At 38.4% G+C, this 16,393-nt stretch overlaps 1 protein-coding gene across 6 annotated transcripts in view; it reads right to left on the reverse strand.

Moving 5' to 3' along the window:
* The window catches only part of ARHGAP20 (Rho GTPase activating protein 20), a 140,711-nt gene that overhangs the window by 40,927 nt on the left and 83,391 nt on the right, over positions 1–16,393 (reverse strand). For 5 of the 6 annotated variants that reach the window (XM_027580998.2, XM_027580996.1, XM_027580999.1 and 2 more), the window contains exon 4: positions 4,168–4,317. In XM_027580998.2, coding sequence (XP_027436799.1) covers positions 4,168–4,317 — 150 coding nt within the window. Of the gene's footprint in view, positions 1–4,167; positions 4,318–16,393 lie in introns of those variants that run through there. The other variant, XM_027581000.1, reaches the window with a different exon arrangement.

Consider the following 16,393-nt stretch of genomic DNA (forward strand, 5'->3'; position numbering starts at 1 on the left):
AGGGAAAGCATGAGATGTTCACATTTATTATTTGCTCTTCCTCTAACTTGACACAATTGGGAATTCCTCAGATTCTGACAGTTGTCAGTCTTAGATTTCAAAGCTATTAGTCTTTACATTTTGGGTTTCTTTATAGATACTGTAGTGACTGGCTAGGAGAACCTCCTTCCTGATCTGCTAGCCTGATGGCATTTTAAACTGATCATGACCTAGATTTTTCTTAATATTGACGGATACGTACCATTTCTGATGTTCTTCAACCCTTCCTAAAAATCCAAGCTTCCTGCTGATACAATTTTGCTTCTCGCTGAAAAACTTCTGTTTCCTTTTTTTTTTTTTTTGGTAGCAAAGTTCTGCTGGAATAAATTTTTAGAGTTTAAAAAAAATCTTTATTTCACTTTCATTTCTGAAGGATATTTTTGCTGGATATAGTACTCTATGTGGAAAGTTTTTTCTCTTAACACTTCAAAGATGCCATTCTACTGTCTTCTGAGATTGCCATAGTTTCTGATGAAACAGCCACAGTGAGGCACATTATTGCTCCCCCATACGTAATGTGTTGTTTTTCCCTGGCTGCCTTTATGATTTTCTCTTCTCTTTGGTTTATAGCAGTCTGTTAACATGACTGGCTGGGGTCTTCACACCACTGCTGGGGTTCACTGAGCTCACCACACCCGGACATTTGTATCTTCCGCTTGGGGGTTTCCAAACTGTTACTTCTTCAAATATTCCGTCCTATAGTCCTTCTTCCTTCTGGAGTTCCAGTCACATGTATGTTGTATCTTTTGGTATTTTCTAACAAGTCTCCAATGCATTTTGAATTAAAAAATGTCTGTTTTGGGGGTGCCTGGGTGGCTTAGTCAGTGAAGCACCTGACTCTTAATTCTGGCTCAGGTCCGGGGTTGTGAGATCAAGCGCCGCGCTGGGCTCTGCGCTGGGGAGGGACCTGCTTAAGATTCTCTCTCCCTCTCATGTATATACATAAGTACATACATGTAAGAAAAAAGTCCGTGTTCTCTATTCTTCAGATTGGACAATTTGTATTGATGTATCTTCAAATTCAAATTCTTTCCTTTTCATTTCTATTCTGCAACTAAGGCTACACAGGGGGAGATATATATATATATATATAAAGTTTCAGATGCTGCAGTTTTCAGTTCTAAAACTTTCATTTGGTTCTTTTTTATATTTTCTATTTCTCTGCTGAGAAATCTTTTCATTCATTTCAGTTGGCTTTTCCTTTTACCTAGTGAGCACAATTATAAAAGTTGGTTTAAAGTTCTTTTCTGGTAATTCCAACATGGATCATTTCAGGACTGGCCTCCGTGGATTATCTTTTCTGGTTCTTTGTATGTGAAGGAATTTTAGATTGTATTCTGGACATCATGAATATTCTGTTTTGGAGACTGAGTGCTGTTATATTTGCAGTGTTGATGTTTTTATCATCAACAGATAACTGGCTTGACTAGGCTCAACGGCACCTTGGTTCAGTTCTTTCAGCCTTCACTTCAAGTTGCTTTGAGTCTGCTCCATGCATGTCAGCAATCAGTCAGACACGTAGGTAGAATCCATATACAAAATCTGGGGTTTCCCTCCTCTGATACTCTACTTTTTGAGATTTCCCCCCCTCACTTTCCCATGGCTGTGGCTGACTCAGACTCTGTAGTCCGCTTGTTTGGCCAGAAAGATTGGGGGTTTCTGTTAGCTTAGTTGCCCTGCACCACGATATGACTGTAGCCTGCCCTTGGGCCAATGCCTTAAACATAGGAATCTCACCCCCTGCTGGTGCTTCCTTCCAAGTTTCAATTCCTCTCCAAAATCTGCCAACTAGTGTTCACCCTGCAGAGCCTTTAGGTGGTTGTTGTTTGTATTTTGCTCAGAGTTTACAGTTGTTATCTGTAGGGTGGTCAGTCTGTTAAGGCCTCACTCTGCCATACCAGGGCCAGAACTCCTCAAAGCAACTTTTTCTTAAAATAATCTTTTAATTTTGAAATAAGTTTAGGCTTTCAGGAAAGTTGCTAATAGTACAGAATCCTTGGACACCTTTCACCTTTTAGTTTCCTAAAGTTATCCTCTTACAATGGCACACTTGTCAAACTAAGAAATCAATATTGGTACATTACTATTAACCACATTCTTGACTCTTCAGATTTTGCCAGTTTTTCCATTAACGTCCTTTTTCTGTCAGAGGACCCAACCCAGGATAACACATTGTATTTAGTTATCATGTCTCCTTAAAGATTGGTCTAGGGCAGTTTCTATGTCTTTTCCTGTTTTGTTTTTCTTTTCTAACCATGATAATCTGAAGGAGTGCTGGTCAGTTTAACCTACAGAATATCCCTCAGTTTGTGCTTGTTTGAAGTTTCTCTCATGTTTATCTGGGGCTCTGGGTTTTGAGGAGGAATAACACAAAGGTGAACTACTCTTCTCATCACATTCTATTGAGGGGTACATGGCATCATTAGTGATGTTAATTAACCTTAATCATTTGGTTAAAGTACCATACTTTTTGAAGAATACATTGTGTATAAAACCTGTTTCCACATTTCACTTCTTAAAACACATTTCATGGAAACTCCTTAGTTAAAGACAACATGTATGGGGTGCCTCAGGTGGCTCAGTCGGTTAAGCATCTGACTCCTGATTTTAGCTCACGTCATTATCTCAGGGTTGTGAGATTGAGCCCTGCATCAGGCTCTACACTCAGTGGGGAGTCTACTTGAGGATTCTCTCTTTCCCTCACCACACTTCCCCTCCTGCCATTCTTCCTCTTAAAAAAAAAAAAAAAAAGACAGCATGTGGTTTTGCCCCTTACTAGGTATTATTACTTCCTTTCACCTGTAACTCCAAGGAGATCAAGCAACAGAAAATGATACTATCTAGAGAAATCTGTCATGGAAAACAACATATGCAGAGAGTGATACAAACATATGTTTCTTCCAAGTAAGTTCTTAAAATCTTGTGGTAGGCCAATAATGCATAAAAGAATTTAATGATATGCCTGTTTTTATTAAAAGATTAACAGCTTGGAAAATTCTAGGTGTCTGGCTTTAGAATGATGCCTGAGGTGTCTGGTGGAAGTGGGGAGAGAAGAAACCAAAAGAAAAATGTGTGCATGTGAACTCCAACTCTTTAAGTGTAAAACAAACTCTGGACTTGAGCGTGCAGCTATTCAAAATCACAAGTGTGAATTTTGATATGCTCACCCTGACCTGAGAGTGCCAATTTAGCATGTTTAGGACAAGAGTACAAGGATTATTTATATATTCTCCAACCCTATCCTAGTCAAGGGGTGAGTCTTAGGAAACTAACTTTCACTTCCTGAGTCATAAATTTGCTTTTGATGGTCACATCTTTATGCCAAATCAGAACCTGATGTTCAGTTCAGGCACTCCATTATTTCATGGTATTAACTTTATTTCTATAATTAAAAACTATTTCTTTAGAAAATTGGGAGTATAGGGGTGACGGGTAGCTCAGTTGGTTAAGCATCCGACTCGATTTTGGCTCAGATCATGATCTCAGAGTCCTGGGATGGAGCCCTACCCTGGGGTCTGCTTGGGAGTCTCTCTCTCCCTCTCTTTCTCTCTGCTCCTCCCGCTGCTTGCTCTCTCTCTCAAATAAGTGAATAAAAAATCTTAAAAAAAAAAGAAAATTTGGGAGTATAAAACAGTTATTCAAACTTAATTGGACTGTTTTATGAAATTTTTCAGTAAAAGTCTATTGCAGTGGGTTGAAAAGACCAATTTGAAAGCTCACTATGTAAAACAGTACATGAACACAAAGGAAGGGGAGGCTGGAGAGCAGCGGCCCCACAGCTCTGACCACTCCATTCCTTTGCCACAGGCCCTAGGTGCTTCAGTAGAGCCCCTTTAAAAATTACTGGTCATACCAAGATAAAAGACTCCAAGGTTCTCAATATTTACCATTACTCTCCACACACTTTAATAAGAAGCTGTTGGGGAGAAATAAGGCCTACAAGTGTCTTTATTCGGGGTATGGTCAAAAGATGAGTTACTGACTTCAGAATAACTCAATCAGAATAAAATATTTTCCTTAAAAAAAAAAAATCAGAACAAAATTTGATTAACATTTTTCTTTCCATCCTAGAATTTACCTAGTTGACTGTATTTTACATGTCAATACAGGAGAAGCTATGGTTCTTACCTGAAAGTGGCCACAAAGTTCACTGTGGGCCAGCCCAAGACAAAGGATTTCACAGCATTGGTGTGGCCTTCTCCCACTTCATCCACACAACTTGCTGTCCACATGTCACTTAATTTTATTTTATTTTTTATCTTAAAGTTGTTGTTATATCTAGAAAGATAAAAACCAGACAGGACTTCTTGTTATTTTGTTTCTTAAATTTTATGAGAGCTTCTGTACTTGTGATAAAAGGACAGTTTCCACTAATCATGGGCAAAGAATGTCTTATTCATTGTTTGTAAATTCAGTGCCTACCACAGGAAACTGTAAGCCAGTCGGTTACCTTTGGCCCGAAAATGTCTTTGAAACATTTGGTGTATTAGTCCTCATGCTTGTGTTTATGGGCAGCAAATAGCCATAAACTGCCTACTTTGTTTTTCTATGTTGAGCATTGCATTTGGATCAAAAATCAAATTTTAAATTTACTGCTATTCTAAAAAATTCATTTATTATTTATAACTTGCCTACTCCAAAAAAATTTGAGTGACTGAACAAAAGATTAAAGTACACATTACTTATGAAAATAGTTATAAAATTTTCACCTTAGGAGAGATAGATGCACTTAAAAATATCTGGAATTAATTAGGGGAATTTTCAATGTATTTCCAACTGAATCATTACAAGATTTTCTAGTCTTTACAGGCAAAGTTTAGTTTAAATTTCCTTTCTTAAGAATTTCTTCATATCATTTTCCCATATATTCTAAAATTAAAAAAACTATAGCCTAAAAACAGACCCTAACCTAAACTGGGGGGGAAAAAAAAAGAAGCAGGAAGTACTATATCTAAGTGGAGTTAACATACTTAATATTTATCTCCAAGGACCCAGAAGGTGATCTACTTTAAGTTGGCAATGAAATTGCTTTTTGACTTCTACCTAATCTCCCTTAGAACCTGACATTGAAACCACCATTATCTCTTGATCTAAATTCACAGATTTAATGCTCATCATGGACCCGAGAGTTAGTTAGAAGGCACTGGGAAAGACAAAAAGAATGCGCACAGAAACTTGCATACTTCCTACCATTCAGAACCATTTGTGGAAACAGAAAAAGCTAACATGAAATCAGATACTTCATATGGCAGTATTCCTAAAACTCCTTCATGGAATATTTAAAGGCAGAACTCTTCAGTTAGGATTTATAAAGTGAAAAAGGATCTTGCAGGAACTACACATAAAGGATAGTCTGGATTCAAAGCTTCATTTATACTTCCTGTAGGGCACACTTAATGTAAGTGTAATAGGAAAGAGCCTTGTAGCATAATGATGTCTTTCTATGTTTCATTTCAATATTTTTCATCCTGTTGCTATGAATCTTTAGATTTTTTAAAAAAATGAAACAGACTCAATTGAAGATAAAATCTTATTTCTTTTTATTTTCTTGCTAAAAAATCTTATTTTTTGATAGCACCTATCTAGGTAATATAAAACTGAAACTACAAATCTTTTGGAAAGAAAGGTATGTTCCCATTTCTCTTTTTACACAGTTTGTGTTTCCTAATGCAGGTCTCTCTCTATATCAGATACTTCAGATACCAGGTGGGAACTTTTTACATTACTGCCCTGGAAAAAAATCATTGCAATGATTCTTTCCCTAGATCAATAAAGTGTCAAGATGATCCACCTCCCGCTACAAGAAGTTAATCTAAAAGTGTAAACAATCACTTCCATTCTATTGGCTAATATTTACTGAGAACTTCCCATGTGCCAGTCAGTCATTGTGGTAAACACTTTACACACATTATTTAGTTTAAACCTCACTTTATAGATAAAGAAATGGAGCCATGGAGAGATTTAGCTAAGTAACTTGTGAGAAGTCAAATAGCTTACTAGAACAGCTAGAATCTGAACTTGAACAGTGTTGACTTCTGAACTTATTTAATGCTCTTAACTACTATGTATCTATAAAAAGCCCTGGGTATTGTTGGTCTTATAAAGCATCTGGATGGGGGCGGGCGGAGCAAGATGGTGGAGGAGTAGAAGACCTGGATTTTGTCTGGTCTCAGGAATTCAGCTGGATAGGGATCAAACCATTCTGAACACCTACGAACTCAACAGGAGATCGAAGAAAAGAATAGCAACACCTCTCTGAACAGAAAAGCGATCACTTTCCGGAAGGAAGGATGTGTGGAATAGTGAATCCGAGGGGATATTCAAGAGGATAGATGGCGGGGGAGGGGGCCTCCATTGGCCACTTCTGGCAAGTGATAGAGCCCCGGAGCACAAAATCGGAACTTTTAGAAGTCGGCTCCGCTGAGGGACATCGCTCCGGTGGCCAAGCGGGGGGTGGAACCCTCCCTCGTGGGACAGTGCGGTCTCAGGACCCTCGGGGTCACAGAAAGACCGGGGGAGCCTGAGCGCGGCAGAGCTCCCAGGTATCGGAGTGGGGAAGCCGACTGCAGAGACGGAGCCGAGGCGCGGGCTCTCAGCTCGGGGTGGCCATAAACTGTGATCCGCGGCCCAGTCGGGCCACTGCTCCTCCAGCAGGGACCCAACAAGCGGCAGAGCTGGGGAGACTCCCCTCCCTCCCCCGGGAGGAGCGGTGCGGGAGCGCACCGCAGGGATCTGCTGGGTTCGGAGACTCCACACTGAGTCGGGTGCCAGAGATAGAAACGCCAGGTCACAGGCTGGGTGAGCACAGAGTGCTGCCGGAGACCGGGGAGACGGGAGTGACTGACTGCTTTTCTCTGGGCATGCACTGAGGAGTGGGACCCCGAGTTCTCAGCTCCTCCGGGGCAGAGATTAGGGGGCCGCCATTTTCACTTTTGTCCTCCAAAGCTGTACCAAAAGCTTGCAGGGAACAAAAAGCTCCCGAGAGCAAACCCGAGCAGATCACTTAGCCCAGACCAGACAAGGGCAGGGCAATTCTGCCTCCAGCAAAGACATTTTGGGAACCACGACAACAGGCCCCTCCCCCAGAAGATGAGCAAGAACAGCCAGCCAAGACCAAGTTTACCGATCAAGGAGAATGGGAGAACTCCAGCACTAGGGGAATACTGCACATAGAATCCATGGCTTTTTTACCATGATTCTTTAGTCTTTCAAGGTTAATTTTTTTTAACTTTTAAAAAAAATTTTTTCCTTTTTCCCTTTTTCAATGAGCATCTTATCCCTTTTTAAAAAAACATTTTTATTTTTCATTTTCAGAGTCATATTCTATCCCTTTATAGTAGTTCCCCTTATTTTTGGCATATATATGTAAGTTGTTCTCTCTTTAAAATTTTGAGATACAGTTTCTTCTAACAGATCAAAATATACCCTAAATCTCTAGTGTATGCCTCTGTTCTAGTCTCCTGCTTGATCACATTTTCTCCCTTGTTTTTTTTAAAAAATCCTCTTCTTTGTCAAACAACTTATCAATTCCTTTTATAAAATTTTTTATAATTTTCATCTTTACAGTCATATTCCATCCCTTCATTGTATCAACAATTATTTTTGTACATATATAAGTTTTTCTTTCTTATAAAAATTTTGGGAGGCACTTTCTTCTAACAGAGCAAAATTCACACAAAATCTAGTGTGTGGCACTGATCTATGCACCAGCCTAATCATATTTGATCATATTCTGTTTTTTTGTTTTGTTCTGTTTTTGTTTGTTTTTATCTTTTTATCTTTTTTTTTCTTTTTCTTTTTTCTTTCTTTCCCTTTTTTTCCTCCCCGGGTTTCAGGTCTTTTCTGATTTGTTTAGAGTGTATTTTCTGGGGACGTTGTTACCCTGTCAGCATTTTGTTCTTTCATTCATCTACTCTCCTCTGGACAAAATGACAAGACGAAAAAAATCACCTCAACAAAAAGAACAAGAGGTAGTAACGACAGCCAGGGACCTACTCAATATGGACATTAGGACAATGTCGGACCTAGAGTTCAGAATCATGATTTTAAAGATATTAGCTGGGCTTGGAAAAAGCATGGAAGATACTAGAGAAACCCCTTCTGGAGAAATAAAAGAACTAAAATCTAACCAAGTCGAAATCAAAAAGGCTATTAATGAGGTGGAAAAATGGGGGCACTAACTGCTAGGATAAATGAGGCAGAAGAGAGAATCAGTGATATAGAAGACCAAATGATGGAAAATAAAGAAGCTGAGAAAAAGAGATAAACAACTACTGGATCACGAGGGCAGAATTCGTGAGATAAGTGATACCATAAGACAAAAAAACATTAGAATAATTGGGATCCCAGAAGAAAAAGAAAGAGAGAGAGGGGCAGAAGGTATATTGGAGCAAATTATAGCAGAGAACTTCCCTAATTTAGGGAAGGAAACAGGCATCAAAATCCAGGAGGCACAGAGAACCCCTCTCAAAATCAATAAAAATAGGTCAACACCCTGACATCTAATAGTAAAACTTACGAGTCTCAGAGACAAAGAAAATCCTGAAAGCAGCTCGGGACAAGAGATCTGTAACCTGCAATGGTAGAAACATTAGATTGGCAACAGACCTATCCACAGAGACCTGGTAGGCCAGAAAGGACTGGCATGATATATTCAGAGCACTAAACGAGAAAAATATGCAGCCAAGAATACTATATCCAGCTAGGCTGTCATTGAAAATAGAAGGAGAGGAAAAAAGCTTCCAGGACAAACAAAAACTAAAGGAATTGGCAAACACGAAACCAGCCCTACTAGAAATATTGAAAGGGGTCCTCTAAGCAAAGAGAGAGACTAAAAGCAACATAGACCAGAAAGGAACACAGACAATATACAGTAACAGTCGCCTCACAGGCAATACAATGGCACTAAATTCTTATCTTTCAATAGTTACCCTGAATGTAAATGGGCTAAATGCCCCAATCAAAAGACACACGCTATCAGATTGGATTAAAAAACAAGACCCATTGATATGCTGTCTGTAAGAGACTCATTTTAGACCCAAAGACACCTCCAGATTGAAAGTGAGAGGGTGGAAAACCATTTACTATGCTAATGGACACCAAAAGAAAGCTGGGTGGCAATCCTTATGTTGGACAAATTAGATTTTAAACCAAAGACTGTAATAAGAGATGAGGAAGGACACTATATCCTACTTAAAGGGTCTGCCCAACAAGAAGATCTAACAATTATAAATATCTATGCCCCTAACGTGGGAGCAGACAATTAGATAAGCCAATTAATAACAAAATCAAAGAAACACATTGAAAACAATACACTAATGGTGGGGGACTTTAACACCCCCCTGACTGAAATGGACAGATCATCTAAGCAAAAGATCAAGGAAATAAAGACTTTAAATGACACACTGAACCAAATGGACTTCACAGACATATTCAGAACATTCCATCCCAAAGCAACGGAATACACATTCTTCTCTAGTGCCCATGGAACATTCTCCAGAAGAGATCACATCCTAGGTCACAAATCAGGTCACAACCAGTACCAAAAGATTGGGATCATTCCCTGCGTATTTTCAGACCACAGTGCTTTGAAACTAGAACTCAAATACAAGAGGAAAGTCGGAAAGAACTCAAATACATGGAGGCTAAAGAACATCCTACTAATGAATGAATGGGTCAACCAGGATATTAAAGAGGAATTAAAAAAATTCATGGAAACCAATGAAAATGAAAACACAACTGTCCAAAATCTTTGGGATGCAGCAAAGGCAGTCCTGAGAGGAAAGTATATAGCAATACAAGCCTTTCTCAAGAAACAAGAAAGGTCTCAAATACACAACCTAACCCTACACCTAACAGAACTGGAGAAAGCACAGCAAATAAAGCCTAAACCCAGCAGGAGAGGAGAAATCATAAAGATCAGAGCAGAACTCAATGAAATAGAAACCAAAAGAACAGTAGAACAGATCAACGAAACTAGGAGCTGGTTCTTTGAAAGAATTAACAAGATTGATAAACTCCTGGCCAGACTTATCCAAAAGAAAAGAGAAATGACCCAAATCAACAAAATCATGAATGAAAGAGGAGTGATCACAACCAACACCAAAGAAAAACAATTATAAGAATACATTATGAGCAACTCTATGCCAGCAAATTAGATAACCTGGAAGAAATGGACGCATTCCTAGATGTGTATCAACTACCGAAACTGAACCAGGAAGAAATAGAAAACCCGAACAGACCTATCACCACTAAGGAAATTGAAGCAGTAATCAAAAATCTCCCAACAAACAAAAGCCCAGGGCCAGATGGCTTCCCAGCGGAATTCTACCTAACATTTAAAGAAGAATTAATACCTATTCTTCTGAAACTGTTCCAAAAAATAGAAACGGAAGGAAAACTTCCAAACTTGTTCTATGAGGCCACCATTAACTTAATCCCCAAACCAGACAAAGACCCCATCAAAAAGGAGAATTACAGACCAATAACCTTGATGAACATGGATGCAAAAATTCTCACCAAAATACTAGCCAATAGGATCCAACAGTACATTAAAAGGATTATTCATCACGACCAAGTGGGATTTATCCCTGGGCTGCAAGGTTGGTTCCACATCCGCAAATCAATCAACGTGATACAATACATTAACAAAGGAAAGAACAAGAACCAGATGATCCTCTCAGTAGATGCAGAAAAAGCATCTGACAAAGTACAGCATCCTTTCTTGATCAAAACTGTTCAGAGTATAGGGATAGAGGGTACATACCTCAATATCATAAAAGCCATCTATGAAAAACCTACAGCAAATATCATTCTCAATGGCGAAAAGCTGAGAGCTTTCCCCTTAAGGTCATGAACATGGCAGGGATGTCCACTATCACCACTGCTATTCAACATACTATTAGAAGTCCTAGCCACAGCAATCAGACAACAAAAAGATATCAAAGGCATCCAAATCGGCAAAGAAGAAGTCAAACTCTCACTCTTTGCAGATGATATGATACTTTATGTGGAAAACCCAAGAGACTCCACCCCAAAACTGCTAGAACTCATCCAGGAATTCAGTAAAGTGGCAGGATATAAAATCAATGCACAGAAATCAGTGGCATTCCTATGCACCAACAACAAGACAGAAGAAAGAGAAATTAAGGAGTCGATCCCATTTACAATTGCACCCAAAACCATAAGATACCTAGGAATAAATCTAACCAAAGAGGCAAAGGATCTGTACTCAGAAAACTATAAAATACTCAGGAAGAAATTGAGGAAGAGTCAGAAAATTATAAAATACTCATGAAGAAATTGAGGCAGATACAAAGAAATGGAAAAACGTTCCATGCTCATGGATTGGAAGAACAAATATTGTGACGATGTCAATGCTACCTAGAGCAATCTACACATTCAATGCAATCCCCATCAAAATACCATCTACTTTTTTCAAAGAAATGGAACAAATAATCCTAAAATTTGTATGGAACTAGAAAAGACTCTGAATAGCCAGAGGAATGTTGAAAAAGAAAAGCAAAGCTCGCGGCATCACAATTCCCGACTTCCAGCTCTATTACAAAGCTGTCATCATCAAGACAGTATGGTACTGGCACAAAAACAGACACATAGATCAATGGAACAGAATCGAGAGCCCAGAAATGGACCCTCAACTCTACGGTCAACTAATCTTCGACAAAGCAGGAAAGAATGTCCAATGGAATAAAGACAGTCTCTTCAACAAATGGTGTTGGGAAAATTGGACAGCCACATGCAGAAAAATGAAACTGGAGCGTTTCCTTACACCACACACAAAAATAGACTCAAAATGGATGAAAGACCTAAATGTGAGACAGGAGTCCATCAGAATCCTAGAGGAGAACACAGGCAGCAACCTCTTCTACCTCAGCCACACCAACTTCTTCCTAGAAAAATCGCCAAAGGCAAGGGAAGCAAAGGCAAAAATGAACTATTGGGACTTCATCAAGATAAAAAGCTTTTGCACAGCAAAGGAAACAGTCCACAAAACTAAAAGACAACTGACAGAATGGGAGAAGATGTTTGCAAATGACATATCAGATAAAGGGCTAGTATCCAAAATCTACAAAGAACTTATCAAACTCAACACCCAAAGGACAAACGATCCAATCAAGAAATGGCAGAAGACATGAACAGACATTTTTCCAAAGAAGACATCCAAATGGCCAACAGACACATGAAAAAGTGCTCAACATCCCTCTGCAGCAGGGAAATCCAAATTGAAACCTCAATGAGATACCACCTCACACCAGTCAGAATGGCTAAAATTAACAAGCCAGGAATCGACAGATGTTGGCGGGGATGCGGAGAAAGGGGAACCCTCCTACACTGTTGGTGGGAATGCAAGCTGGTGCCACCACTCTGGAAAATAGTATGGAGGTTCCTCCAAAAGTTCAAAATAGAGCTACCATACAATTGCACTACTGGGTATTTACTCCAAAGATAGATGTAGGTATCCGAAGGGGTATGCACACCCTGATCTTTATAGCAGCAATGTCCACAATAGCCAAACTGTGGAAAGGGCCAAGATGTCCATCTACAGATGAATGGATAAATAAGATGTGAGATAGATACACACACACACACACACACACACACACACACACACACACACACACTGGAATATTATGCAGCCATCAAAAGGAATGAGATCTTGCCATTTGCAACAACGTGGATGGAACTGGAGAGTGTTATGCTGAGTGAAATAAGTCAATCAGAGAAAGACATGTATCATATGACCTCACTGATATGAGGAATTCTTAATCTCAGGAAACAAACTGAGGGTTGCTGGAGTGGGGGCGGTGGGAGGGATGGGTTGGCTGGGTGATAGACTTTGGGCAGGGTATGTGCTATGGTGAGCACTGTGAATTGTGCAAGACTGTTGAATCACAGATCTGTACCTCTGAAACAAATAATGCAATATATGTTAAGAAAAAAAAAGAAGATAGCAGAAGGGGAAGAATGAAGGGGGTGGAAATCGGAGGGGGAGATGAACCATGAGAGATGATGGACTCTGAAAAACAAACTGAGGGTTCTAGAGAAGAGGGGGCGGGAGGATGGGTTAGCCTGGTGATGGGTATTAAGAGGGCACGTTCTGCATGGAGCACTGGGTGTTATGCACAAACAATGAATCATGGAACACTACATCAAAAACTAATGATGTAATGTATGGTGATTAACATCACAATAAAAAATTTAAAAAAATTGTCTGGATGGAAGTATCTTACCATGAAGTTCCCTTCAGCTTTTCTATTTTCAGCTTTTTTTTTTTTTTAAGTTTTATTTATTTGAGTAATCTCTACACCCAACGTGGGGTCGATCTCCTGACCCTGGAGATCAAGAGTTGGATGCTCTTCTGACTCAAGCAGCCAGGTGCCCCCAGTCTTACTTTTTTCTCTCTCTGTACCTACAAGGCTTTGTGATAAGACTGTTTACTATGGAGGTTTAGAGGAATCTCATAAACACTTATGTTCACAAAGATAAACGGAGTAGCTTCAAAATACTTAAAACCAGTATTAAATAAAATTTTACATTTAGTCCTGGTGTCATAGTGTCTCTTCATATTTTTCACACTCAATTTCCAATAGTATTAGACTATTCTAATTGAAATTTAAAAGTATGAATCTAATGTGAACTGGCTGAAAAAAACAAAATAACAACCCAAAAAGTAATTCTTTATTTCCACAATGTAGTCCCTTACTACAAATTTGTTAAGATGAGAGATCTCTTTCCCTATGTTCCAATCTTTATACTGGAAGGAATCCCAGTGAACTGCTGAAATACACAGGATTCTAGGAGATTTCCCTCCATTCGAAGTTGGAGATGTTTTACTAAGTATGTTTGGAGTAGAGGACATGGTGTCTGATGGTAATTCTACTGATAATGAATAAATAACCACAGCTTTTTTCTTCTCTTCATCTTACAGACATAAGTAGAACTCATCATTATTTCCCTACTTGCTCAGGAAATAACAATTTGAGAAAAGTGGAGGCTTGAGAAGGTGTCAGGTCACTACAGTCACTTCCTCTCAGTAAATTCCAAATGGTTGCTCTATAGTTACTGATGGAATAACTTCTTTCTAAATACTTTCAAGTTTTCAAACATTATCTTAAAAGATGAAAAGCCATAATTCTATTGGAAAAATATCTTTTTATTTAGCTTTCTAATGAATATCAAACGTGGTCACAAAGGTCCCTTTCAGTTTTAATACTTATTCTAATGACGTATGGAAAAGAAGGACAATAAACTCAACAGAATTTTAGGTAAACACTGTCAACATTCAGCACAAAGTGAATAAAATTCTTTAGCCAAGAAAAGGAAAAAAATTAAAAACCCTTTGTGCTAGTTCACTCACTAAAATCTACTTAGTTTCACTAGGTAAATATGGGGCAGCTGGTAATTAGTTATCTCACTTGAATTTATTTCTATACCATCAACCTACGGACTGAAAGCAGTTTCTAAATGGAGCCTGAAGATGAGCTGAAGTAATATGGAACTTAACGTAGTGAATTTGTTCACCGAGTACATGATTAAGCACTCATATCATTTCAGCAAATTAATGATCAAGGGTACAACCCAATCGTCCATCAAAGCGTGAGAAGTGACAGGGAAGACATAGGTTTAGTATTACAGGGGACTAGTTCTTCTTGGTTGCTGTTTATTTCAGGAAAAACATAAAATTCTTATTAAGAAGGATCTGTGAATGTATCAAATGTTATCTATTAGAATGACCATATAATGATAAATTCTCGGCAACATTTTTGCAAGGTGGCAGTGTTCAGTAATAATGATTACTTTCTCAAATCTGTATGTCCTCTTTATCTCAAGAGTCTTGGGCTTATGCCCACCTACTCCCCAAATTAACTTAGATCACTCACACTTTTTAATATCCACAATAAATGTAGAAAGTTCTTAAAATAATCTTTCATGAACTGACTCTCTTAAATACAGAATTAAATCAACTGTTAATAGATTTTGTCATACATTTAAGTAGACACAGAGTTCTTTCAAAAGCAGTATGTGAAAAAAATGGCATCCACCTTATGTGAGGAAGGGGCAGTCAAAATAAAGTCAGCTCTACAGGTAAATGATGGGCCTAGATTTGACATATATTTAAAACAGCAGTTTTTTAGTGGTAAAGAAACTATCTTTATATAAGAGGTTTTCCAGCAAAACACTAAATGGGTTACATAAAACCACTTAAGACATTAGCAAAAACCAGAACAATAAATGACAGGTAAGAAAACAAAAGTTTTCTACTCTAAATATTATCATAATTGTTAAGGAAAAAGCATCTAAAAAAGGTGAAGGAAAATACTTTCTTACATAAGAACTGAATACATGTTACAAGTAAATAGTCTCTAAGTTCCTAAAGTCCAGGAAATGGATTATTAAAATAAGTTTTTGTTGTTTGCTTATCTACCTGCAGGCTGAGCACAAAACTAGGCACATAATGGGTACAATGGGGGAACAGTACCAAGGGCCAGCCACTGGAAATAAGGCCTAGATTAAAATCCCAGCTCAGCCATTTCCTAATATATGCCCTTGGACAAATCCCCCTGAGTCTCAGTATTCATTAACTAAAACAACTCTTGTCTTGGAGGATTGTTAGGAAAATGTAATAAGATCTTTGTGATTCTCTTATCATAATACGAAGCATACAGAACCCACCCAGTACATTTTAAGTAAAGAAATGGCAACTAATCTACATTAAAAAATGATTTGTTCCTCTATCCAATAGCATACAGCTTTAAATGGACTTAGTACAAAGGCTTGGAGGGAAAGAATTTTCTTTCTCTATATTCTTTGTAACATTAAATTTACTTCCAAAACTTCACTGTAGGCATTACTTATATTCAAAACATGTTTTAAGCTTTGCCTGATTTTGAGTTGCGTTCCATTGTGGTTGGAAAAGATACGCGGTAAGATTTCAATTTTAGTAATTTTGTTGAGACTTGAGATATCACGTCACACTGTCAGAATGGCTATTAAAAAAAAAAAAAAAGAACCCCCAAAACAAAGCAAACGAAAAAAAAGCCAAAAAGACAACAAGTATTGGTAAGGACATGGAGAAATTGGAGCCCTTGTACACTGTTGGGGAATGTAAAATGGGGCAGCCACTATGGAAAACAATATGGAGGTTTCTCAAAAAATTAAAAACAGAAATATTATATGATCCAGAAATCCCACTTCTGGGTATTTATCAAAGAACTGAAATCAGGATCTTGAAGAGGTACTAACACTCATTTTCAGTGTGGCACTATTTACAATAGCCAAGGTGTGGAAACAACCGAAATGTCCACTGATGAATGAATGGATAAGAAAAATGGGG

This window comes from Zalophus californianus, chromosome 11 (genome assembly GCF_009762305.2).
Source record: "Zalophus californianus isolate mZalCal1 chromosome 11, mZalCal1.pri.v2, whole genome shotgun sequence".
Lineage (NCBI taxonomy): Eukaryota > Metazoa > Chordata > Mammalia > Carnivora > Otariidae > Zalophus > Zalophus californianus.